The sequence below is a fragment of the Taurulus bubalis genome (assembly GCF_910589615.1).
Source record: "Taurulus bubalis genome assembly, chromosome: 5".
NCBI classification, from domain to species: Eukaryota; Metazoa; Chordata; class Actinopteri; order Perciformes; family Cottidae; genus Taurulus; species Taurulus bubalis.
In genome coordinates this window covers 8,193,704-8,221,593 of record NC_136593.1, presented here as the reverse complement: position 1 = coordinate 8,221,593, position 27,890 = coordinate 8,193,704, and the positions used below count along the sequence as shown (strand labels likewise).

At 42.6% G+C, this 27,890-nt stretch overlaps 1 protein-coding gene across 1 annotated transcript in view; it reads left to right on the top strand.

Annotated features, from left to right (window-relative positions):
- Positions 1-1,228: 1,228 nt before the first annotated feature.
- Positions 1,229-27,890, top strand: part of slc12a5a (solute carrier family 12 member 5a) — a gene marked incomplete at both ends in the record, with an annotated part of 89,013 nt that continues 62,351 nt past the window's right edge. Inside the window, one exon of the mRNA XM_079217841.1 lies at positions 1,229-1,283. Coding sequence (XP_079073967.1) covers positions 1,229-1,283 — 55 coding nt within the window. The remainder of the gene's footprint in view (positions 1,284-27,890) is intronic.

Below are 27,890 nucleotides of genomic sequence, written 5' to 3'. Positions count from 1 at the left end.
CGTTTCTTTGCACACGGTACACCGTGTACCAGATCAAAATGAATCTGCGTGCATCAAAATGAGAACGGCCTAATTGACAGCGAGGCTTCAATGCTGTGCCGACGCTGTACAGCATCTCGGTTGGAGCCGACCATCTCCACACTCTATAGGGCGGATTCAAAGGGGAATGTAAGAAGAAAAAGAGGAAGAACCGTGCTCTTGTTTTGCATTTTGCATTTGTGCATATACAAAACCAATCTGATGGCTGTATTGCTGATACAGTGTGTCTTTCACAAGTGTGTCTGAGTACATGGCTCTCCATGTTTATCATAACTGCATACAGATGATGTCGATAGTGCTTGTTCACCCCTTGAAGGGAACAGAGGCTCCGTTTGCATCTGACATTAAAGTAGGGAGTGAGCGCGGCGGCTTATTACAAAGCTGACAGGAGAAAAAGCCGATGCATAATGCACCTGTGTGGACAGAAGGCATCAGAGCGGCGAGGCTAACGCCTGCTCTCTCATTTAACAGCATCAATTCCACTTCCCCAATCACCTCTGTCTCTGACAGCCGCGATGAAGAGAGGGAGCGAGGCAGGGAGGGGAGGGCAGAAATAGATATAGAAGTAATCACACTACTGCTTGAATGTGCAATCACTTTGGCAGCTACAGTGACTGAGCAACATTATCTGACCAGGGGAGAGTGAGTGTGTTTTTTGTGTGTGTGTATGAGTGGGAGAGATCGAGATCAGGAGTGAAAAATAAAAAAAGAGACATAGAGAAGGAAAAGAGGGAAGGAGGGAGAGAGCAAGTGTGCAGCTTTGAGGCGTTCCATCATCACCAAACTCCTGCAGCTTCCCTCTTCCCTCCTCCTCCTCCTCCTCTTCCTCCTCCTCCTCCTCCTCCTCCTCCTCATGTAGAGAGACAGAGCAACAGAGAAAGAGAGAGGGGGGGGGGCAGCAACAGAGAGAGAGAGAGAGAGTCACGCTTACAAGCCAGCGGAGAAGAGACGTCAAGAGGAGGATCTACAGAGGGAGGAAAAAAAAAATCCTTCTCTCTCTTCTGCTGCCTCTCTTCGTGCATCCTACGGGCAGCGCGGAGCGAGGAGGATCCGGCTGGCATATTTTCTACGCTGCTTCCCCGCGATTTCTGCGGCTCTATCACAGTGGGTGGAGCGCAGGGAGAGCCGCCGAGAGCTCGATCGGTGACACCGCTCCGCAGCAGAAGAAGAGTACCGGAGAGGAGTCGGGATGCTTAACAACCTGACCGACACAGAGGAGGGAGATGGGGGAGCGCAAAGCCAGGGTGAGTGATGGGATGTGTCCCGCAGTCACATGCACGCAAAGAGCAGATCTGCAGAAAGGGGGGGTGGGGGGGGGGGGGGGGGGAGCATTCATATGGCAACGTAGGACACATAGATGCTGTACATCTACCCACGCAGACGCATAGAGGGAGAATAAATAAATGTAGCACATGAAATGCCTCGTAAAGCACACAACATGCACAATTTCGGTTTACACTGATGAGAGTGAGCAGTCATTGGAGGAGGAAGTGTGTGTGTGTGTGTGTGTGTGTGTGTGTGTGTGTGTGTGAGTGTGTGTGTGTGTGCGTGTTACAGCACTGTACTGTGGTCCGCCTGCTTGCTTCCTCTGCTGCTCTTACTGCAAGGCTGTTGTGACAGGAATAGTAATGGGCTCACTCCATACGGTGGATGGTTCGTGTAAAGGCATTACAGCGTTGCCCAGCACACACACACACACACTAATACATGCACACTAATACACGCACACACATACAGAGACAATCAAACATGCATACGTGCGTGCAGAACACGGAACGTTTTTCGCCACAGCCGTCCGATGGTTCATTCCTTCTTCATGGCAAAATGTAAATGCTCCCACCACATATGGCACTCGGTGGACAGGCAGTATGGGCATGTACACACACACACACACACACACACACACACACACACACACACACATACATACAGCCACTCAGAATTACAGATACCGAACCACCATTGCTGCTAATCCCATCGCCCCCAGCTGTCAAAATCAGCCCTCCATCCAATCCCCATCGCTCAACCCAGTCCTGAGTCTCTGCACGCTTTATGGGGAAAACCTGTGGGTTGCTGGTTTGTGCAGAGCTGTGTTGGGAGTGATCTTACAGTATGCCGGCTGTTCACCAAAGAGCGCATACCTTCTTGGGCCAAGATGGAAATTCTCAGTGCAAGTGATAGGCTCTGCACATTTTGGAACAGAATTAAGTCAATGAATGCTGTTAAAGTCCCAGATAAGTTTGGTTTGGCAACCTTTCTAAAAACCCATCCGCTCCTTTGAACTGAGGATAATTCTTCAGGAGCTGCACACCAGCAGTATTTTGTTTTCCTCTCTGCGATATGTTGAGGATTGTTTTTTTCTCTTCACACTTATCTCTCTCTTTCTCTTTCTCTCTCTCTCTCTCTCTCTCTCTCTCTCTCGCTCTCTCGCTCTCTCAAGGCCCAGCTCTCTCCTTCACTGCCCTCATTTTCTTCTCTTTGCTCTTTACATTCGTCTCAGCTTTTCTCTCACTCTTTCATGTCTCCCGTTCTGCGCTATGGTACAAATCTCCCAGTTGTTGTCAGGACTCTCAGGGATGCACTGGAGAGACAGGTTGCGGATGAGAGAACAGTCACTATGCTGCTTCTCCTACCTGTGAGGGCTTAATGATAAAAATAGACCAGCGCTGGGAACATGAATATTTAACTTAATGCGGGCATCTCTTTTTTTTGTGTGTGTGTGGTTGTGTGTATGTGTGTGTGGGGGGGATTACAATGGTGCGCAAAGAGCACGGGCAGCGGTTGTAAGAGGTCGGCGACATGGTTGAAGCATGACCCATAGGTGCGACGAATCGAAACCATCAAGGGCAGAGTATCGAGCTCGACACAAAGCCACACAACGGAGCGTGCAGAAATGTTACGCTAACAAGATTACCTGAGCGTTGCTCTCTCTGTATGTGCTTCTACCTTTCAGCTCTGTCGAAATGTACCCTTTCATTTGCATACACATGCACCTGTGTGTGCGTTAGAATGGAGTTTTAAAGTCAGCACGCAGGCACATATGGAGACACGGTCGCTGTCGTGTGTGAGAAGTGTCCCTTTTGATCTTTTCCAGGGTAATGCATAGATGTAACCTTTGCATGTAGCGTGCATCGAGCCGTGTTGGGACCCTCAGAGGGACGGATAAGTGCACACCACCACCACCACCTCCTCCCACTTCCAACACGTCTCTCTGTTCCTGTTGTCACTGTGTTCCTATCTCTCTCTTTTTGTCACTCTGCAGTAGCAGCATCTCCCAGGATAGGACCTCATTCTCTCTCTCACATACACACACACACACTCACACACACACACACACACACACACACACACACACACACACACACACACACACACACACACACACCCTCATCCCTTTCATCTGAATCAACGGCCTGCTAAGCTAGCTGTGCAACAACCTGAATAACTCTGTTTAGTCATCAGTACTATGCAGGGCAGCTGCAGATAGGCAGAGCTTTCCGTCTCTTTACAGTTGGAATGTCAGAGGCTGTCGCTGTCCGCTCTCCCCCGGTGCTGAAAGTGCCCCCCGCTTCTCTCCCCTCTTCTGACTCCAGTAGTATGTACATTCAGGAGCTCAGGGCTGCCTAGCGCTGTCCGAGGTGCTGATTTATAGCCTTCATTACACGGCTGGGTCACAGCCCGGGAGAGGAAAGCAGAAAGTTACACACAGCATTAGGATGTTTGTGTGTTTGTGGTGGTGTGTGTTTTCGCACTGCGCATCTTTAAAAAAAATATATATATATATATATATATATATATATATATATATAAAAAAAAAAATGTTATGAGCATGAAAAGTATAATTGTCAGATAAAAAAAAAATACAAAAAGGTTGTAAGGGAAGAAGTGGATGCATGTTGAGTCAAGGCCAGATTTGCATATCGCTTTCCCACTATATTGTTAATTATCTGCAGATTTGTCAGCGGAGCAAGGAGGTGGGTTGCAATCACGAGTTGAAGGGAAGGCAAAGTTTTAGTGAGCCATTTTCTGCACAGACGGGGTTTGAAGCCAGAGCATGTCTGTTTTTTTTTAAGCACAAGCCGGGAAGCTGTTACTGTCTGAAAGGTGTTGTGATGCAGGATGATTGACACCTAAAGTGAAGTGTTGTTTCCTTGACAGGTCTAGCATGTTGGATGTTGTGGTTCTTTTTCTTTTTAGGTCACATTGAGATGAGAGAGTCAAATTGTCTCTAATTTTTTTGGTGTTTAAATGTGGCGAGTGCCATTTGACATTTTTCCATATTTTACCAAATTGGCTACATCTTCTGAATCATGTAAAGTTCTGATCCTGTCGTCGTTACAGCAATAAGCGACGATGTAAACAATGTTTGCTCGGACAATCTCATTCATTATGGTGCAGCATTAAGAGGAGCCGTTCTGGGTTCTTGTTAGCAAGCTGAAGTGATTTCATGCTACTTCTCCAAATGTTTGTGATTTTTCATTTATGTATTCAGTTGCTTATTAACGTGTCAATTCAGTTTATTCGCTCCAGTTTAGTGAGTGAGTAGTTTTCCTAACGTGTGCATAATTGAATATTGCTCATGAGTTCTGCCTGCACAGCCTTCAGCTCAGCAGGTCAGCTGACTGCTGAGATAGCCGACTCACTCCACATAGATCACAGTCTGGAGTCGTATTTAGAAAACATTTCAGAGATTATTGCCTCTGTTAGATTAGATAGACGTTTTATTGGTCCCATGCAGAGAAAGTGAAGTGTCACAGTAGTATAAGTACAAGAACAAAAGTACAGTTAAGTAACTTTTTTTTTAAATCACTAAATTACTTTAGTTAAGTTAATAGTTAATATTTATGTTAACTAGCACTCACTATTACACATTCGATGTCGCCAAATAAACCAGGAATAACATTTTACATATTTTTCTTTGCAACTTCAATGGCTCCTCACTTGCAGTATATATGTATTTTAGTTTTAGTCTATTTTAGTATATATAAGGTCAGTGGGAGTAAAATACTAAAATTAAACTACTAAAAAGCAGACTAAAATTCAATGCAACTTCAATGGCTCCTCACTTGCAATATATAAGTATTTTAGTCCCACTGCCCTTTTTATACTAAAATATGTATATACTGCAAGTGAGGAGACGTTGAAGTTGCAGTGAAAAGTAAAAGTTGTAATTTGTAAAATGTTATTCCTGGTTTATTTGGGGACACGGAATGTTACTGTGGTCATAGCGAGTGCTAGTTATCAGTACAGCGAGCAAACCTTGAGCAGCTACGACGTGTCAAAGATACGATGCATAAGCAACTGCAGTGCAGCCAAACAAACAAACGTACGTGGTTTAGCTAAAAAAAGTCGGTCAATAAGAAGCGCTGCCGCAATTTAATTCCATGCTTCACCTGGAACGAGTAGTTTTCTAACAGAGAAGGAGCTGCAGGTGGACGGTGCTCTTTGCTAATGGCTCACTGTGGCTGCTGGCTAGAATATTCCAAACTGAGAAAAAAAATGAAAATGAAAGATCACATTAAATGTTGGAAAAAGAATACATTGTGTTTCCTGTGATTGCTTCACAATAAAAAAGGCACCTGTGTTTTCCAGTTGAGCACTTTTAATGTGAAGCAGCAAAATATCTGCTCTGCATTAGCAGTTAGTTTACACAGCTCTGATCCGGCCTTAGAAGAGTGAACAGTAAACACTGAGGCCGACATCAGTGAGATGAAATTACAAGCGGTAAATCTGGATTACATACACGCCTAATTTCCTGTGAATCCCTTGTGTGTTTGAAAGCAATTTGAATACGGCACGGGAATGGCGGACTCAGCCACCAACAAGGTTAATACATGGAATGGCGACTGACAAGATGGCAACCATAAATAGTTATAACATTTTTTTCTTTTTTCATGACATTATTACCATAAATACAAAAGACTTGACTGGTTGGGATTTAATGTGTTTCCTGTGCTCCTGTTTGATATCTTTCACTTTGCTTGCTGTCAGATTTGTGTGTAATCAGTGTCTACCCATTGGGAGCTTTACGTTGCACGTGTATGTATTTATTCATGGATAGATCTCGTACCAGAGCAAACAACATGAAGGCAATTCTAGCGGTCATTTTTCAATGATTTCAGACATTTTATAGACCAATTGATTTACAGAATAAATTGAGAAAATAGACAGCAGATTATTTGATAATGAAAATATGCATTAGTCACAGCTCTCTATCCATCAATTCTTCCATCCATCCATCAATCCATCCATCCATCGCTTTATCCATCCATTCACTCATCTATCCATCAGCTCATCCATCCCTACATCCACTCATCCCTCCATCCATCCACTTCTCCATTCACTCATCCATCCATCTGTCTATCTACCCGTCTATCCATCCATCCATCCACTCATCCATCTATCCATCTATCTGTCTCCATCCGTCTATCCATCCATCCATCCGTCCATCCATTCACTAATCCATCTATCCATCCACTCATCCATCTAACAATCTATCCACTCAGCCATCCATCCATCTATCCATCTACTCATCTATTCATCCATCTATTCATCCACTCATCCATCCATCCGTCCATCAACTTCTCCATCCATCCATCCATCCATCTATCTGTCTATCCATCTGTCCATCCATATATCCACCCACTCATCCATCCATCTATCCGTCTATCCATCCATCCATCCATCTATCTGTCTATCCATCCGTCCATCCATCTAGACACCCACTCATCCATCCATCTATCCACCCACTCATCCATCCATCTATCCGTCTATCCATCCATCCTTCCACTCCTCCATCCGTCCATCCACTCCTCTATCTATCCATCCGCTCTCTCCAGCCAGTCTGTACTCCTGGTCAAGGCTGTGAATAGGGTTGTAATGATATTTTAGTTAGGGCTGACTGCATAATACTGCAAAATGCTCCCCAGGGCCCTCTCCTAGGGAGGCAGTTGTTGTGCATGCTCAACGTCATTATTCTCTGTCTACCCGCTCTGCAACCTATCCACTGTGAATGGGGGAGAGAGAGCAGAAATGCACTGTAAGTGAGAGAGATTGCTGGCTAATACAGAACCACAGGCACTTGTTACTTGGGAAGGTAGCTCTCTGGCTGCACACAAAATGCATTTTCAGTAGTTTAGCGCTAAAGTGTATCATCTCCACATGAGTAGCCAGACACAGAGGCCTGTTGTCGTCTGCGGTACAGCACTGTGTCGGTCAAATTCAATAAATGTATTGCTGTGTCAATCAAGTTAATTGTCTGAACCAGTGTGTAATAATGTGTACATGTTTAATTGTAATTTATTTGATGTTTTAATTTTTTTGGGTTATTTGTTTTGCTATAATTTACTCACAGGTATGCCCATCTGATTCATGTTTTAGCATTTTTATTATTGTTAGGAAATAATAAAATGTCATTATCAAAATCAACCCAAGTTAATCGTGTAGCAGGACAATGCGTTGTTGGGTACTAAAAGCGCTATATAAGATTGAAGTATTATTATTATTGTTATTATTATTATAATGATGTCCACTGCATTTCTCATTAGAAAAGGAGAAACTCATGTAAATACAGCAAGAGACCGTTTTTTTCCTTTATTAGATATTCTAGCTACATTTTCTTTGCTCTATTTCCAGCCCAATACTATCCCCACAAAAATCACCTGCTTAATAGTCAGAGCTATTTTTCATCCGTGTACCAAGCGTCAGCGTACAAATGACAAATGTAGATTCTAATTACGTATATCTAATTGAATTTAATAAAGGCAGGTATAAATGAAACATGGATACAATGGCTTACGTAACGATGGGGCAGATGAATTGGTTTTCTTGCTAATTAGAGTACGGTTGCCATCAGAAGTGGGTGTCCATATATAATGGCGTGATTTTGTCAATTAAAATGCAGGAGAGTGTATAATCAGCAGTGAAGGGCTCTGCTTCCCCAAAGCTTGACTCATACTGTTCTGATAAAAAAAGCTCACACAGAAGCATTTGCCAACAGGGGGACTCATGCAAGCACAAACACACACATGTTTAAGAGACCACCATTTGTCATATGCTTTCTGCGTTAATACATGTTTGAATTTTCCTTTTTAAAGTATTTTACGCTCAATGTCATGGATAAAAATGTAGCTTATTGGCTTTTGGTTGGATTTTAGACTCGGAGAGAAAAGCTGAATAATTGAATTTGAACTTGTAAACACATTGATTACATTTGTTCTGTGCACAGCTAGAAAAAACTGTGGTGGGAACAAATGAGCGCCAAAGGGTTTCTGAGGTAAAAGATTTTAAATGGATGGATGATCTCAGGGAGAAATAGATGGCTGGTTTTATGGAGGGGAAGAGGAGGTCAGTGGAAGTGAAGGAAAGAGATGAATCATGCCAGAAGAAGCTCAACCGAGCTGAACGCAGGAACCAACGTCATCTCTCTCACCACTTTCATAACAATGTACTGGAACTTCTCTGTGGTTGTTTCTGCCTTATTATCACTGTTTGAGACAACTACACAGGTCCAAATGTAGGTTATTTATTTTTCAAAAATAATGTATAAAAGACCTTTAATAAAAGATGAAAATATTGATAAAGAATATATTAATTAATAATAGAAAAAACATGTATGTAATATCCTTTCACAGTGAGAAAGACAAAAATAGGAATAATAGTAAAAAAAGATGAGGAAAAAGTGTCATATCATCAAAATATATGATCAAGTCCTTTTTAGTCCTTTTTTTCAAGTGCCCATGAAGTATCCATGAAAGAGGAGGCAGGAATATAATCGTCAACATGTAGATCAAAACCGCAAAAATAGATAATAACATCAAAACACAACTTAGAATGCATTACATACGTTACAGCATTACAAACTGATAATTTAACACAGGAAGAATTTTCCTTTAATGGTCTTGAAGATGTGAGCTTTCCCCGAATGTTTGCAGTTTCTTATCAAGAGGAATCCATTCGGTTCAGGTGCAACTCCGTGTGTGAATCTGTACACGGCAGATAAAGTAAATCAAAATGAGTCCAGTGGAGCTGACGGCTCGCGCTCCCCACCGGTGACACATCCTCGCTTTCCTGCGGCTCGTTATTAAACAGACCGAAGTCCTTGATGAGTCTTCCAATTTCCCCGTATCTGACATTACTGTGAACCCACCTGTACCAGGAGATGGAACCATAATGAAAAGCCAGGTATTGATTTGCTCTCACTCATATACCTATTTGCTGTGATTTAGCTGGAGTGTGGTTGAGACCGCCCTCGGAACCATGATACCCGCTTGGCCCTGTAACGCAACACTCAGTCGCATCAACTCCGTACAAAGACTTCATGGTCTGTCACTTGAGAGCAAATAAAAATAAATCGTGTGTGTATGTATATATATATATGTATATATATATATATATATATATACATATATATATATATATATATATATATATATATATATATATATATATATATATATATATATATATATCTGTGTGTGTGTCAGAGTGTCAGAGCCTGGTTACATCCCATTATATCAAGCTGTTTTCCATTGGCTCAGGAGAGACAAATAACACAGTAGTTAATGTGGATTACTATGGTTACAGTCTGGTCTCTTGGAAATGTTCCATATATTTGCTAAATATGAACACCTTCTACTGAGGTTAAACATGACAAACCATATACAGCAGTGCTGCTTCTCTTCTGCCATGTGATAGATTTACTTTCATCGGATATATATATATATATATACGGTATTTAAATTGGGGGCTTTCCCTGGTGGATAAATCCTTTGCATTTCACAAAGTGAAAAGAGAAGTCACGTTGCTTTCTTTCAAGCGCACGCGTTACCTCGGCACTCTCTCCGTCTCTGTCGAAGGCTAAACAATCCTCTCGGCTCCATCTTTAATTGCCTAGGTAACCACCAGCCAACTGAAATTCTAATTTTTTTTCTTTCATCTTAATGGTGGTTGTTATGCAGTATGCGCTTTGCCGTCATGTGTGTACTTGGCCCTGAGCATGTGTGTGTATACTATGACTCTCGTGCATACGCGTGTGATCTCTTTTCATGTATATGCATGCTAATATTGGCACAACAAATAAAAGCAGCTGGACTTGCAGAAGGAAACTGCTGGTGTTCAAGTCAGCCAGCAGCAGTGGAGAAACTCGTTATTTAGTGTGTGTGCGTGTGCGTGGGGCGATGTGGAACGTACAGCTTCAGCTGGTGAAACCCCAGTGCGTGCGTGCGTGTGTATGTGTGTGTGTGTGTGTGTGTGTGTGTGTGTGTGTGTGGGAGGATCCTCTGTTGTACAGCGTGGCATTGTAGGATTGCTGTGTCTTTAGTCTAGAATGTGGCTTAATTGGAGGGCATGAGTGGGCAGAGGGACTGCAAGGCGACTGTGAGGCCAGCGGTGGAGGTTTCTGTAGAACCGAATAACGACGCCTGGCCGCCTTGGACAAAAATCAAACACACATTCTTGTAATTGGGCAGGGGAGGGAGGGGCACAGAGGGGGATCAATCCCTCACAGTCTGCTTCATCTTCAGGACACTAATTCTGGCCAGCAGGGGAATCGCTATATATATATGTGTATATATATATATATATATATATATATATACACACACACATAATGTTTGGGATGGACTGGAATTGCTAATGAGGCAGATGGGCACGGTACCAACATCATGCTTTTGCATAAGAACTTCAGTGCACAGATTGAAGTTCACATGCAAGCGATGCAGCTTAGACGATGAGAAAGTTCCCCCTGATAAATTACTGACGCAGTGTCGTGAACAAGTAAAAGTAATGAGGCATCTCTTAAAAGCAGCGGGAACACACGGACACGTTGGAGGAGGAAGAAATAACAGCAAATTCAAATGATTTTCTCCTTCCTTCGTCTTAGATTCAGACATTGAAACTAGTTTTTCTTCATCAGTGACCGCTGGTCGCATCCACACTGAAATATTATTTTTAGGTGGACAGAGTTAACAGAGTTTTAATTCTAAGCTAGGGGTGGGAGGTTCCACATATGGGCTGCAACATGCGATGATCTTTTAATTAATACAAAATAAGAGTGGTTAATCAATTAAGACAATGCAATACAAACCTTTTATTTTTTTAAATGACCGTCACAGGGTCTGAAAGTCCCACAACATCTTAGAATATTTTATTTTGGCCGACCAACAGTACAAAACTCAATATAATAAAAATTATACAAAAATAGAAAAAAAACATTATATCACTAAATTCAACAATAAACTGATAATTTACATTTTTGCAAATTTATTTTCTTTCAACAAAAGAAAAGTTCTTAATTTTTTTCAAAAAATGGATTGTAGCATGATAAATATAATTATTGGGATATTATATTACAAATATAGGGTGAGAGTCAGCTGTACCTGTTACTGTGAAGCAGTGACAGCTTCGTGTTGGAGTAACATCAATATGGATTAGATGAAAAGGTCTGAGGAATAAAAAATGCAGTATAATGACAAAATTGAGCTGGTCCTAAAGTTTAGCAGGTTCCTTTATAGAGGCTATGATTTATCTGTTTTTGCATGTTAACAACAGTATTCAAAACTGATAGGGATGTTTCCACTGATTTGTTTAAGACTCTCATTGGTTCATTGTCACAACCAGATGCCAGCGTCCCATAACGGCCGACACCGAGTATAAATCTCCTTATTTGCATGATTGACTCTATTAAAAGTCAATGGTCCGTTTGAAATTTTGTCTTTAAAGATGAAATGGCCAGAGCTGGTGATGAAGTTTTAGCTTTTCCTGTCTTTCCAGTTTTCCTGTTAGTTCCTGGCCATTAGGATACCCTGAGTGTCATTAGAGGATATTAAGGTTTTTTAGTGGAAATGGTTTTGGCATAATGAAATGCCTCTACCCAAGGCTGATAATGGGGAGCCTCGGTTTGTTTTTAACTTCATTTTAAACATCCACGGGGTGATTTGAGGCCGGCTTTTTCAAGAGGAACCAATTATAATGCCAAAATAATGAAATTATAGATTCATAAATGTAACAAAACAGGTGAACCCCAGTGTTCATATACATATGTAGTCACATACTATTGTATTAGTAGGGAACATACCCCTTTGTCCTGCCTACATTGCTTGAAGTGGCGGACATTACTGGATTCGGGCCATTATGACGAGAACACAAAGAGCAACACTATAATTGAACATTTTCAATGATGGGGCTATCAGTTGAGCTGTTTGGGAAAATAGTCATTCATTCTAGAAAGGGGACACTTTAGTCCCTCGTTTGCCAAAACAAACTGTCAACAGCTAAGATAAAGCATGGCATCTCTTTTGTTTGTGTATATATGTACACATACAAAACGAATATATGTATATATGTTTGTCCTTTGCATATTTCAAAAAAACATTCATCTGAACTACGTCACACTCGGCAGGTGTATCGCTGGAGACCCAAGGGAGTGTCATGGTGCATTTGTTGCAATTTGGACAATATTAATAGACTTTGAATAAACAAGCCCACAGTGCACCTGATGGAGGGGGAATCGGCCTTGGAGACGGAGACGGAGAGCGGAATTGAAAATGAAGATATAAGAGGAATTGAAAATAAAAGAAAGAGGAATTGTAACTCAGGTGACAGCTCATCAAAAGGACCCTGGGTCCCCCACTGACTGACTCTGACACCCCTAAACAATGTCCTACCGGTCACTCCCCTGCACATCCCTCCATACCTCATATTTAAATACACTTGCCACTTTCACATCACACTTACATTCCACCTTAAAGTACTGTTATCTGTTTTGTCTGTGCACTTTATCTTCCTTTTATATTCTATTGTAGATTTAATTGCGTATGCTCCCATTTCTTGCACTCTGTTTATTGTTTAATGTTATGCACCTCCCGCCAGGACAAATTCTTTGTATGTGAAAACATACATGGCAATAAATGGTTCTGATTCTGATTCTAGCCACTAAATTAGAAAAGAGGAGAGATTGTGTTGGGATGAGAGTTTTTGACAAAAACAAGAGCCACACATGATTGGAAATGTATATTCTAGGGGAAATTTGGAGCTGTACAGTCAGTCAGATTACAATAAATGGGATTTGAGATAGACGTTTCAGAGAGATAGAGCCCAGGAGGTTTGCGATACAGAGATTACAGCAGTTTGACTTGCTTCCCTCTCAGATCAGGTAAGGAAGAAGGGAGTGGTTGTCTAAGTGGCGTGCCGCTGTCAGTAAAAGCCGAGTGATTTTGTGATATTGTAGGTGTTTGTAGGCCACGGACACTGACAAGATTTCGAGAAGGGGAGAAGGAGGACAGTAATTTGGTGTGTTTGACTTTTGAAGGGGAAATTGCCGGAAATTACCAGGGCGAGGTCATACGAGAGGCCTCCTCTCCAATGTTTCTGCTGTCAGGAATATGGACATGCCGCAGTATGTAGAGTCAGACGATGTGGGAGACAAGGGAAGGTCAATTGCTGTGTGGAGGAGAGCAAAGAAGAATAGCAATTGGGTCGGGGTCATACAATGGACAATCTCTTGAATGGGATCAATTTGGATGGACGCTGTAAGTACAACTTTACAAAAGAAGAAGAACTTCCGAGTTATAAGCCAGCTGAAAGCATAATTCAACCAGTACGACTGTATTTCCCCAAAAACACCTCTATGTTCTATGTTCTAATTTATAACTGTGGACGTTTTGTCAAAACAAGCGACTAATATGCATATTTGGAATTTACCTTCAGTATAAGTGTATTTCAATGATCTCTCTTGCTGCAAGGTGTAGTTTTTCAACTTTAATTAAATAGAATATCTGGATATTTTAATGAATACTAATGCATATACTTTTGTTGTTATCTGTTGAGAGCGAAAATATTCATAATGAATCACCTCTGGCCAGATCCTCCTTCAATTGAATCAATATCAATAACCCAAGCACCGCTTTTGTCGTTTAGTTAGTTGATTTAATACCTATTCTATTTCACTGTATCTACTTATATTTCACTGTATGTACATATATTTCACTGTATATACTTATATTTCACTGTATATACACTGTATATACTTTGCATTTTTGCATTTTCTTTATTATTGAATTTTTTTTAATTGAATATGTTCTGCTCTGCTATTTTATTGTATTGGATATATTTAGTATTTGTCATACTTAATACTTTCATGTTTACTTTGCTTGCTGCTACAAACAAATGTCCCCCTGGAGATGAATACAATATATATATATGAAATCTAGCATAACCAGTAAGATGTTTTCCTCTGAAGTAAAAGTACACAGTAAGTAGTATACAGTTTAGTTGCATATGTTTTATGTGCTGCAGGGACCTCTTGGAAGTTATTTTGAAGTACAATCAGTTGGAATAGTAACATAATTCATTATTTTTCTTATCTAAACATCAACAAATAAATAGATAGCTTCTTTGGGCCCTTATAGTTGAGAGAGGCCCCGGGCCTTAGCCAGCCTTGCCAAACGGTAAAGTCTGTGTTTCTTGTCCTGCGTAAACCACAGAGTATTTAATATTGTTTATGACCATGAGTGTGAGATGCAACTATGTCCTGGCGAGTGTATTGCTCAGGCCCTAAAGAAGTGCAGCATTGAGAGGGAAGTTGACCCGTTCTTAAGAAAGCAGCCAGCAGCCACAACACTGTGAACAGGCACGTTTTCAACGGCCATGACACTTATCAACTCAATGGTCCAGTTTGCTTTACAGACTATGGTTTCTATAGAGCTGTTTGATGTCTTTGCAGCTGTGGTCTTTTTTATGTCATCGTGCCATTTGATGACAATGTCTTTTGTTTGGGATCAAACAGACATGACAGAGAAGATAGAAGAGACGTGCAGAGGTAGACAGGCTGGGATTGATACTGCTTTTATCATAGCCTCTGTGATTATTGCCGGAACACACACACACACACACACACACACACACACACACACACACACACACACTCACACACACACACACACACACACACGTTGCTTTATGTCTTGTCATAGGAGCAGTAGCCCATATGCACCAACACAAATGTTTCAGTGTGATTTCAGCTCATTACGATACTTATAACCACTTACATTCATATTTCAGGTGCATCTCTAAACATTTGATATAATTCGTCTCTCTCGCAGGAAGCAATCAAATGCCACTCGCACACCCCACAGCAGCCTCTCTTTATGTGATTGAATCATTGCCTTTCAGCCCGCCACTTAAACACAGTCCAGCGAAGTGGACATATAGATGTAAAGTATAATCTCACAATCAAATATTTATGTCTATAGGTATGAATTTCATGCACTGTTCCCCTGAGTATAGTGTGCCCTTTGGCTCACCATCTCTCTCTCTCCCTCTCCCTGTCTATCCGTCTCTCTTTCTCTCTGACGACAGCTCAGTTGACATGTCTGCATTACTCAGTCATCCAAGTGTCTGGGGCTGATATGCCTGTATGAATAGTATTTCCCATTTCACCGCGGCCCAGAGAGCCTATCAGCATCCTCAGCAAATGGAAATAAACCATCTGTCAGCCGGGCCGCTCCACAGGCGGCGCAGAGCCGTGCCACTTGCCCCGTGTCCCATCTCGGCCCTCAATAGGAACCCATTTAGCTATTGTCACACAGGAAATGGAGCAACTTAACTGGAGAGCCCCGGGATTGGGGTGGTGTGTGCCACAGCGTAAATACAGAAGATTTCTCAGGGCGCTCTCAACGTTTGATGTTTTATGTTCAGCAAACAGCATTAGAGGATGTTCTGTCTCTATTGATTCCCTATTTTGAGAACTTACATTTTAGCTCCTTGACGAGCCATAATTTGACTTTGTAACATTTGTGCCTCTGATTTACTTCAACAATTGACATTTCAGGCTGTCAGTTGATGTTTTTTTGATGTAATAGCCTAATCAATGTGTTATATTAAAGGGACAGCGTGTAGAATTTAGGGGGATCTATTAGCAGATATGGAATATACTTGGGTTTTTATCAGTGTATAATAGCCTTGTGCTTTTGTTAGCTTAGAATGAGCCATTGATATCTACACATACAGAGCATGGACAAACCAAACACTGGCTCTATTGAGAGCCATTCACATTACTTCATAACCTGAAGGCCACCATAGATCTCCGACACACTTCTGAAACTGTGGTAACGTGAACCGCAGAGTGCAAAACCACTGCACCGCCAGACACGATCGGACTTCTGTTTCTCTAAAAATAAATGGTTATTATGGTATTATTAAGCGATGGCCTCTGAGCCGGGCACACGCCGTTACCATGGTTTTGCACTCGCTGGCTCACGTTACCGCAGTCTTGGAAAGGGAGGAGTGAGCGGAGGGGTATTCGGTTGGTTCCATCTGTAACTACGCTGCTAGATGCCACCAAATCCTAAGGATGGGTCAAATGACTGTGTATGCGTAATGTAGAGGGGCTTACTCATACTGCGGCGGTGAGCCTCGAGAGATTTGTCACCTGACTGACGTGTCCCTTAGCTCCACGTAGCATTTTATCATCCTTCAGTTCATTGTTCTGGTTTAACAGCCCACTACTGTACTGTTCAGGGTCCCTCTCATGGCTCTCATCAACCTGGTTTTCAGCTGTTAAAAGCTCTTAAAGCTTTCTCGAGACCACCTGCCCAGCATCAAAACAGCAGTCAGACAAAGTTGGCAACTAGCTGGTGGACACAGTGGAGCTTTTGGCAGCTAGAGAGCCAAATGTTTACCTCGGTGGACATAAAAAATAATAAAAAACAAGAAAATATTCTTATCTTGGACCAGGTGGACATCTCACAATGAATGCCCGTTTCTGCTGGACGTGTAAATTGGCAGCTGTTTGCAGCTAACATGTTTGGCATAACAACTTTACAGGATGATTATAAAATGCCAATGTTGTGTTTGCAGCGTGTTCTAATGCCCCCAAGCCACCACAGAAAATCCATTATGGTTGCTTTTAATATAATGTTTTTTGACACTCACATGACCCTGAAAAGCCCCAAGAACTTCTTGTACTGTAGCTGAAATGTTGATGAAAATGCATGTAGAAACGGGTTTCATCCAAACAAACTTCACTCAGCAGTGCATTAGTTTCATTTTGATAGTCACTGGCGATGTCACACGCAGTCTGAACCATCGACACCATCATCACAACGATCTGAAGATGGTTATCGAGTCATTCTTCTGGCTTGATTTAGAGTTCCAGCTATATTCTCATCTGTTCGCCGAGACTGATTTGAACAGATGCTGTCTTTTCTCATACGCGTTCATTCTGCTCCCATTCAAATGATGGTAGTGACACTTTCCACCTCTGTGACTCCCCTAATGAATGCATTTATTCTGTTCTTATGGTCTTTATGATTCAATAATGCATCTTTAGACTTCTGCTAAGGGACATAAAAGCCCCCAGCTTCTTAAAATAGAAGCCCTTATGTTCTCTTATTTTGCCTTATAATTCATGATCTTTCAAGCCTCATATATTCTATGAATGCTTAAAACAGAAATCCATCACCAGTGGCGCTTCACGTTTTATAATATTTTCATTTTTCAAAGGGCTGTCAAGTGAAGTCTTTGCCCTCAGTTCTCGGTCCATTTGTTCCGTGTCCGTCTCTCAGACAGCGATTTCTACATGTATGCTCCCGTCTGCTTGAGCGAGAGCTTTCCGTGACCTCCATCCAGTAATCCTCGGACCTCTACTTACACTCTGCTCATCCCTCCTCAGTTGCTATCTATCGTCTTCTTCCTTTCCCACCCTGTCATCTTCGTCCAGGATGTCTAGATTATTAAACCCAACACATCCTAATCCTCTCATCCTCCTACTACGCAGCTGCGTCCCCAGATTGGTCATCAGACCGCTACTTTTTTTAGCTTAGCGCAGTCCAGGACCTCGGCTCAGCAGCTCTTTATCACAGCTGGGATTTGCATCAAGATCCCTCTGCTGCCCAGTCAACTAACAATAATGGTAGTTTTAGATCTTTTGAGTTGCTAATGATTGTGCTGAGTTAACAAATTAAAAAAACGTCTTCATCCTCGTGAGATTGGTGTGTGCTCATCTCACTGAATAAACTCAATGAACAAACTCTTCTTCTTCTTCCCTTTTTCACCACTCGCTCTCGCCGTCTCCCCTCATCCTCTAACCTTCTCGTCCCCGTGTCCCGAGCATTGTTCGGACTCCTCTAGGATGCGACCGCTGCAGCTCGTCTCACATTCAGTTAATTTCATTATTGTTGATGGTGCTGCGGGAGGGAGCGAAGGAGCCTTTGATATTTGGGAGGCACAATGTGCAGGAAGAAAGAAACAGAGGGGCTCGTGGGATGGGGCACATCAAAGGATTCCTCAGCAGATGTCTCTAAACAAGATGGCTGCCAGGTCAGCTTAGTCCATTACCTCAGTAATAAGAACAGGTTGCCGTTAACACGGCACGCTCTGGTCCGTGGACGGCTTCGGGTTTTTTTCACAGCGGGCAGCTGTTTTATCCCGATCTTTGAACTTGCTCTGAGCTTTTTTTCAAATTAGAGTGATTTTATTTGAATCGATTAAATTATCTTTTGATCACATGGAGAGAAGTGAAGGGTATTCGTTGTGAGGGGCCGATGAGTTATGTGACGTTCCACTGCATTCACTCCCCAGACAGAGAACAAGAAAAAGAGTGAAAGAAAACCACATGCCCATGGCTTTTTTTTTAGCCTCTTTGGCAGCTGTCATCCTCTGTTTCTGAGGAGGAAGCAACAGGGAATAATCATCTGTGCTTGGTATGGTTTGGGTCTAAATGCCTGACAGGCCTAATGGTACATGGGTGGCCAAACCATGTCTGACTGAATGAGGCCATTATATTCATATTAAGGGTTTTGGTGCAGGAGGCTATAGATTAACACATTCATGCTGAGGTGACAGTCAGCTAAGTGTCGAGTCTGTGAACATATACTTGTTCATTAAGAGGCCCACAGCCTCGGTCATTACTGCAGCCTCACTGCTTATGCGGCTGCTTCTCTTTCAACTCATGAATATGGACACAGATGGCATCAAACAAAATGTTACGCAAACATTTCTGCAGCCTCCAGGGTTACTAAATCTAAATGTTTGACTTGTGGAAGGCCCCAAAATATCTCAAGGCTCAAATCGAATCAAAGAACTCTCTTCCCTGTTTTATCCGAAGAACAAACGATTATTATTAGTAGCAGCGTTAGTATCAACTAGCGTAAAATATGACACGGTACATAATGACGCAGTGAAAATATTTTTCTGAGCTCCACTGCTGCTGTAGCAACCAGCAGTCTTCCTGGCTCCATTATTCAACAATGCAGGCACTTGCCTCTAGAAATGATATAGGCTGCAACACTGTCTCATGCATACAAATGGGAAGGTTAGCATGTGATCCATCCTGGATTGGATTGCACTCTCTGGCTTTGGCAACAGGCAAAAAAAAAAAAAATTGTGGCGAGATTAAAGTGCTCCCCCACCCCTCAGGAGTAAATGTGAAATGACACAGTCAGATGGACAGTATACTTGACGTGTTATCTGTTTAGCGAGAGCATACGGAAGCTGCTCAGATGGTCAAGCAGAGAGAACAAGAGAGAGAGAGAGAGAGAGAGAATGCAACTCCAGCCTTTATCCTCGGCTGAATGGCTAGTTGCTATAGCAACATGACTTCGCATTCCTTTTCACCTGCCGTTTTTGATCAATTCTCACTCTTGCCGCTCCCTTGCCAACCTTCCTTTCTCCTGAAATGCCTCACCACTACGACTTCACTTGGCTCCACTGTTTCATGGAGGGCTACTGCCACGTTTGCTCTCATACCTGTAGTATCAGCTTCCCTCATCCTCATCCTCATCCATACCAGTGCCAGCTAAGGAGCAGCCCATTTAGTGTGTCCCAACTATGAGATGGTGAAATAGAAGCCACATTGGGCTGCACCATTAATACAGCCCCACTAATGCTGACTAGAATGTGCGTGTGTGTGTGTGTGTGTGTGTGTGGTGTGGCAACAACACTCCTACAGAGCCAATCACGCCTACAAGCTAATGATTCATCAGGAGTCGCTGGAGTCGTCCCTGGACCTCCTGAGCTACAGCACAGTCCATCATGGCTTTATAGACACATTACAGAGGTGTAACCTTAGAGTCAGAGGGCTTCTTTTCCTCTCAACAAGTAAGTAAGTGAGGTTAGATGCGACCATTTATATGCCACATTCACCCTTTTATTATGTATTTGAACTATCGTATGTGTCACTGCTTCCATCATTTGAACCCTGTTTTTCCAGAGAGGTATTGTTCTAATTAGCCTGTTTTTAATCAGGCAAGTGAAAACAAGAGCTCTGCGCAGGGTCCTGCGTAATGGGTATATAGATGCATAGTGACAGTCAGTCCTGCAGGAGGAAACCATGCATGTCAGGAGTAAAGCCGGAGCTGGAGGCACTGAGGCGTGACTACTTGGCTCTCACGTAAAAGTGCATTTCTACTCAGTGAGATCTGCTTATAGCTCTGTTCATGTATAGTAAATAGCGACACCCATTGACTCGTGTTTATGTACATCCACAGGCACCTATAGCGGGAGAGAACAGTAGCAAATCCATATTGATTTATCTGATAACAACATGCACAAGAACATATCAATTCTCATCTTTCTCACATGCACTTGCACGGAAACATTCATGCAGATTTGTGAAATTAAATGCACTCATTCCCATCCTCCTCCTCCTCCTCCTCCTCCTCCTCCTCCACCCAGCGCAATGTAATCATGCAAGTGCCTTCTACTTATCTAATGCACATGTGAATGTCCGCAGAACGGAAGATTATTAAAACGCGGCATAATGGAGGAACGATCTGTGCCCGACTTCATGCAACGTCTCTGATGACTTGGCGACGTCGACTTATAATTGGATCGTCTTACATATTGTTCTCTTCGACTAAATTGCATATACACACACACACACACACACACACAGGACTGTGCGTAGAAGTGTGCATTTAAAGCGGGAGGGAATGCAGAAATGAAAGAAATTATGTGTTAATGTGATTTTCAAAAATGAAGAAACGGGCGAGAGAGATGAGCTTAGATGTGTGGTTGCAGGGAGGAAACAAACAAAAAAAAGACGTTTGTCCCTTGAATTAATGTACATAATATGACAAGGTGGCACTAATCTCCAAGCTCATTACCACAACATCTGGAATAGGTTGCACAATCCTGCCAGAAAGCAAACAGAGGAAATTGCGGGAAGATGCACCCTCGCTTATCACACGGGAGCTGTATTTGTCCCCACATACATAAGCAGTCTTACACAATCTCTCTGCAGTTTGCTCTGGCTCTCCATTGAAACAGATGGAATAATGTCTCGATTGTTGATACCCGTTCAACTGTGAACTGTGACTGAGAAGTGTACAGTGCAGCCCTGAGGAAACACAGCTCAACATATCTCCTGTGTCATTCATATACAGCACCTGGGTTCCCCAGAATGACTTAAATCTTGCAGTGTGTTTATGCTAGAGCATTATTCATTAATCCCCCTGTGGGTTCAACAGGTGTTTTTTTTGTTTATTTTAAAGGCAGTATGTTTATCTGTCTGGAGAGATAAAGGAGATAAATTCTACTGGAAGAAAAGTTGGTAGTAATTTTTTTTCTATTCCGATTAACCCTCACTTCCTGGTGCTGTGGGTTGTGCGGACTGAGAGAAACTAACAGGCAAGGGTCATAAATTGGGAAGATAGTTTTTGCTTCAAAACAGTTGCCAAACAGTGTGTTCCAGAAAGTTACGAGAGAGTTTTTCAAAATAAGAATGAATGGATAGTGGGACACTGTAATTATAAACTTGCACAAATCTGACTGCACTGTCATCATTGATCCGGTTCTTCAAACAGGCCAGAGAAAACCATAAGAAAGTTAAAGATGAGCCTGTCCACATCCTCAGTTTGTTAAGCAAGTTCGATGGTTGGTGAGCTTTGTAATTAGCTACCGATCTATGTTCAGGAAAAATAACAACAATAGTGAGGAGCATGGACAAGATCTTCAGAGCTGTAAAAGTTTATTCAGTACATTCTCACATTATTAAAGCTTTTACATTTTCTGATCCAAGCACCCAGTTTCAAATAAACCTGACAGTTTGTCAGCACCAAGGCTTCGTTTGTGATAAATAAAGGGCATTTGCAGTTAGCATTAGCAGTGATAGCCAGGCTGATTGAACAGACAATGACAATTGCTGCCTACAGATGAATGTACAAATGGGTCTAGCAGATTGCCATTTTCAGTCCAAAGAACCTAACAATATGTGAAGCTAAATAAAACGATCTAATTTGAGTAAATGACTTACCTTATTAGGAAACCGGGGGACATTTTACGAGTCTTGAATTACGGCGGAAAACATCTCCCAAATCAGAGTCAAATTCATCTGCAATGAAGTATCATAGGCATTTCAGACTATTATGCAATAGTTTATTTGATATTAACATCAAGAATGGATGATGTGCAATGTCCTAACCATAGCCAGGTCAGGAGACAGACAGATGCAGGGTGAGCGGTTGGACGACTATTTATTTTTCTGTGTCTCTTGGTGCTTGGAGAGTTTCTGTTGGCAGTGCCCATCACGGGAGCCTCTCTGGTACCTACATCACTATGCAAACTCTCAACCATGCCAGTCAGCAGCAGCAGCAGCAGCAGCACAGCTAAGTAGGTCACACTGCAGTCACACTGGCTCCACAGCTAGTGAAGGAGGAGAGAGAAAGACAGGGAGAGGGAGAGAATGAAGACAGATACAAAAGAGAGATGGAGAGGGAGGCAAAAAGAGAAGGAGAGAGGAGGATACAGAGGATAAAGGGATGAGGAAGAGCAGGGAGGAGCCAGAAAATCAGGAGAAGGAACCGATAGGAGAGGCTGAGGAGGGAAGGCAGCAAAGTGGAAGAGAGGCAGAGGAGTCATGAAAGGAGAGAAGCTGATTTCTAGATGTGGATCTTTTTAAAAACGCAACGATGATTCAGTATTGCAGCACAGAGGGAACGAAGGTTGAGAGTTGATGAGGCGCACAGTGAACATAGTAGATGGTGATGGCGAAGCGGATGAAAGGAAATCTCGCGTACGTACACTGCACCGACGCGACAGTCGCATCATGCAGAGGCTCTCGTCCCCAAAAAGGCAATCTTAGAGAGTTCCTTTTGTGCAAGTGAGCCGCTGACTGAGAGACACGGTGGTGCAGTCATTTCTGCAATCTTCATTTCCAAAATATTATTTGCAGGATTTCATATTAATGTGTGAGAGTAACATTATGTTTATTCACAAACTTGTTTAAAGTCTTTTAAGTGTTTACATTTTTTCTGTCATTACTTCAAGTTTCAGGGCTTAATTTTTGTGATAATGCATTGTGCATTAATTTCTGCTGAGAGCTCACAGATTGTTTATTTCAGGCTGCATGCAATTTTGGAGACATGGATTACCGTGATTTCCCTTGCCAGCTCAGACTGCGTCAAAAGCACACAGCACTAATTCTAACTTTGGCTTTACCAAGCAATGCACATGTAAAATAGATCCACAATCTGTCACTAAAACCTGTGCACACATTTAAGTAGAACCTTTAAACTATTTAACCTTAATAAAGTTAAGTCTTGGCAGAGCTTTAATCCCTGTATTTGAAATTTGAGCTGGTTGAAAACAACAAAAGGCACACAGTTTGGAGTGGGTTTTTTTAATTGCTTCATTGTGTTTAGGCCTGAGACTAGCAGTTTTTTTTAAATTATGGATTCATCTGCAGATTATCTTCTCAATAATCTATTTCTTGTTTGGTCTATGGAACCATTGTTTTGGTTTATGAAAATAAACAATAATGACAGTGATCTTCAGTTAATACATTTAATAGAAACATTTGAGAGGGCAGACAAATAATCGTTTGCCAATTTTCCTCAAAAGTGGTACATGATTAACCTTACCAAGCACCCGTTTTATCACAAAGTCAGACTTTAAGTGTCACTGAAACTAAATTACAGAGGCGCAAACTTGTTAAAAATATGTTTTTATTGTTTATTTTTCACGTTACTGTTCTGTTTTCATTCACCTCTGTTCCAACCTTTGTGTTTCCAAACAATGCATAGTTTGTCGAGGTTGAGTGAGCGTTCGATCGGATGCTTTCCAAAGAAGGTAACAAACAACCCTTTTGGTCCATATTCTATAATAATATATTATATATAACTATATAATTGATCATCAAAGTTCTTGCAGACTGCTTTTCATTTGATCAACAAATCGTTTTGCCGTAAAAATGCAGATAACCAACAAATGTGAATATAACATCCAGTGAAATGTCCCGATGCTGTGAATAAAATCAGGTGTCTCCACATCAGTGGCATATTAAAAATGTCATGGATTTCAACTTTAAAACTAATATTGACATTTATTTCGATGTAAAGATGTGTGATAGTGATACTCCCGGCTCTCGGACACTGTAACAGTGACCGTACTGCAGCTCAACCAGCAGCTGTGAGGTCTGATAAGAAGAGAGACATTTTTCTTTTCGTGTCAACACCCTCTCCCTCTGATCTATCGACACTAAAAAACACCAGATCTCTCCTTTACTTCTGTATTTCCTGCACCATATCTGTTCGGGGCATCTTCACCGAGTCTTGCACAGGACAGAGCTCTTGTGAGCGAGCACACACACACACACACACACACACACACACACACCTCGTGTTAACCAAGCACACTGTGACAGTCTAACACCCTCATTATGTTATTAATACCTGTGGCCGTGTCAATAGCCTCTAAAGCCAGTTTCAACGCCCTTTAATAGAATCACTCACATCAGTGCTGCGTCTCACCTCCTCCCTCTCCTTCAACTGTTTGCCATGCAGAGGGTGTTCAGTCCTCTGGCCCTCCCGCTCCGCCAACGGCGGGATGAGGATGAGGAGAGAACTACGAGGGCAGGAAGAGCAGAAAAGACCAAGAGGAAAAAAGAGCTCTGACACATTCCGAAGACGTAGTAGATATTGGAAAGGTTACCCCGCAATGGTGACTAAGGTTTGGTCGTGACAGGTGTGCGGCTGCCTTTCCCGTTTTAATTTTTAAAACTCCTCTTTATTACCACCATTTTGGTGATGTCGCTTGTCTTCTTCATGCCCTCTGCAAGTACTCCTGCATCAGAATTTTCCAAAAGGTATATACAGTGCTGTATCACAAAACTTAAATTAGTAATCTATCAATGAATTGAAAATGTCATGGCAACAGCTGCTCCGTCTTCCTCGCTTCCCTTTTCCTATGTCTTTAGTTCATCTGATTAATCTCTGGCCTTGAGCCCGTTGAATCTCCGCCAACGAACCACGACGAACCTCCGTACCACAGCCGTGGAACACCTTTTTTCTCTCTCCGAAGCTTATTACCACAGTGATACCGTTCAACGAGAAGGCGGACAACAAAGCCCGTAAAGATACCACGAATAGCCTCCCATGAGTCACCCGTAGATCAGGATTCTGTCATGGCCCTAACCATCTGGATTGACAGCCGCCTGAGCGCTCATTAATAAGAGAAAGGGGCCAAACTGTCCCGGCAGTACCGGCACACACACCTTCATGTCTCACGTACAGTAACTTCAGCACCTTGGCTGCACCTCGCGAGGCTTTTTACTTTACTCTGTTCCTTTTTAAGTGGCCGTCCAAGACGAACCAAGCCTTCACGGCCGTTTACCTGCAGCCCTCCATTCTGATTCAGCCCACCAGTTCCTTGTTGAAGCTGGCACTTCTGATTTAGGGGAAGCAGCTGTCTTGTCTCAAAGCTCGGCCCAAGAACTGAAAACAAAAAAGTATCTCTGGAGGCTAGATGGGGCTGCGCAGCAGTTTTTGGCTGTGGACCAACCATAAGAATCTGGAATATTTAATCTAGAGTAGACCAAGTAGGCTCTATTCTTCAGCTGAGTTCTCTCAACAAAAGTTGTGGACAGGTGGGAAAGGATGAACCAGCAGTCGATGCCAGCCCGGTTCCACTCTGCTGGTCTTTCGACCTTCCAAAGTGGCCAAACATTTCAACCGTCACTGCGTCCATAAGGAGGATGGCAGTTTTCCGTCTGTGCGAGCCTTCATCCAGTGATGCAGAGGTAGACAAAGATGCAGACGAAGACACTTGCCAATCTTCTTTGTAATTGGATCCCTCTAGGTTAAACATGCTGTATCCTTCATTCTCTTTCGTCCTTTTCCACAGCCACTATGGTCTAACCACATTAACTTGGATATAGTTTCATGGTGACCTGTTGCATGTTTCCTCCTCTGGGAGTAGTTTGCCTCGTCTTGGTCAGATGCAGCAGAGTGTAAAGGGGCCTTGTAGTAAAATATAAATAAAATACTCAGACGTCCTTAATGTAGCAGGCCTCCTGTATTGCCAAGCTTCTGCAGTTACCCAGCAAACAACTTCCAGTTTGAAAAGTAGAAATGACATGTTGATTCGTTTCTTTTTAATTAGAGAGTGGTCTTTTGACACAGGTATCTAAAAAATGTAAGATGATGAAATATTCATTCAGACCTCTGTTGAGGACAGAGCCTGTCTGCTGGCTGGGACGAAGCTCGCAGATGAAACGAGAAATGATGTCTCGTTCACTTATTGCTTCAGTCACAGACTGCAAACCGGGACAGCCAAAAATAGCACAGTCACGTCTTTTCTACCACACTTACAAGTTTAACTTGTGTCTTTTTTTTTTGTCACGACGTGTCCTTTCGGCAGGGGTGTGTGTGTCTTTGTGGATTTCCTAAATGGTTACAGACAGTAAACTGTCAGTAGAAGCAAACTGGTGCAATTATTTTCCGGCACTGATCGATGACATGGCGCGCTGCATCTAATGATGAGTCCCCTACTACACGCCCCTTATGCTATGTAGTCAACACACACACACACACACACACCCACACACATGCACATTTTGTCAAGAGAAGGGAAAATGCATCCAGCAGTAACTTGTTGGAACTGAGCATTCAAGGGTGATACATCAAAATCCCCCTCAAATGCAAACACTTGCAAATTCGACATGTTTCATAAATCACCTGAGGAGGCAGAGAGTGTGTGTGTGTTTGTGTTGCTTGTGTTGTCCTCCTCCTCTGTTATCCTTCTTCAGCAAGTGACCTCTATTTACCTGTCATACACCGTTACCTCCCCAACACACACACACACACACACACACACACACACACACACACACACACACACACACACACACACAGTCACTGCAGTACAATGCAGCATCAATTCATTGCTATTTATTCCAGTTGTGCACACGACGCCAGCTCAAAACCAGAGAGAAACAACAACTAAGACGACACTACACTCTAGGAAGAGATTGGGGAGGGAGAAGAAGAAAACAAACTTTTATAATCAAAATCTTCACTTCCAAAAATCCTGCTGGATGTTTTCTTATCGATGTGTTAAGAGATACTGCTTTGAAAAAGGGACACCATGTACAGACAGTGACTCTGCAGCATCATGGTGACTAGAGTGTCTTCCAATACACAGCCACAGGACAAGAGTGCCTCATTTTACTATGCTTACGAATGCATACACACACACACATACCCACACACTCTGGAGGCGGTGGGTTGTGCAACACATGCGGTGAAAGGAGTAGAAAGGGTGTCTCCGCTGAGGCATCAGCCTTCGGTAGTCGAAGAGCTTCGGAGCGGAACAGATTCAACCCGGCGCTTTGAGGTTCGACTGCACCCAGCCCAGCCTTTGAACTGTGCACGCGTCCGTCCTCGTGGCCCGGGGTAATTAGCATTTCACCGGCATCCATCTTCAAAGCAAGCGGAGAAAGCGAGGAGCATCGCGCACACATGTTCATATCAAAAGGGGGCTCCTGTCCTCCGCGGAGAGGTCTAATGTCACAGTTTAAAAAGCTGCTGCGGTTAAATGTTCCGAGCGCTCGGGTCATCCAGCAAAAGAGATTCTGC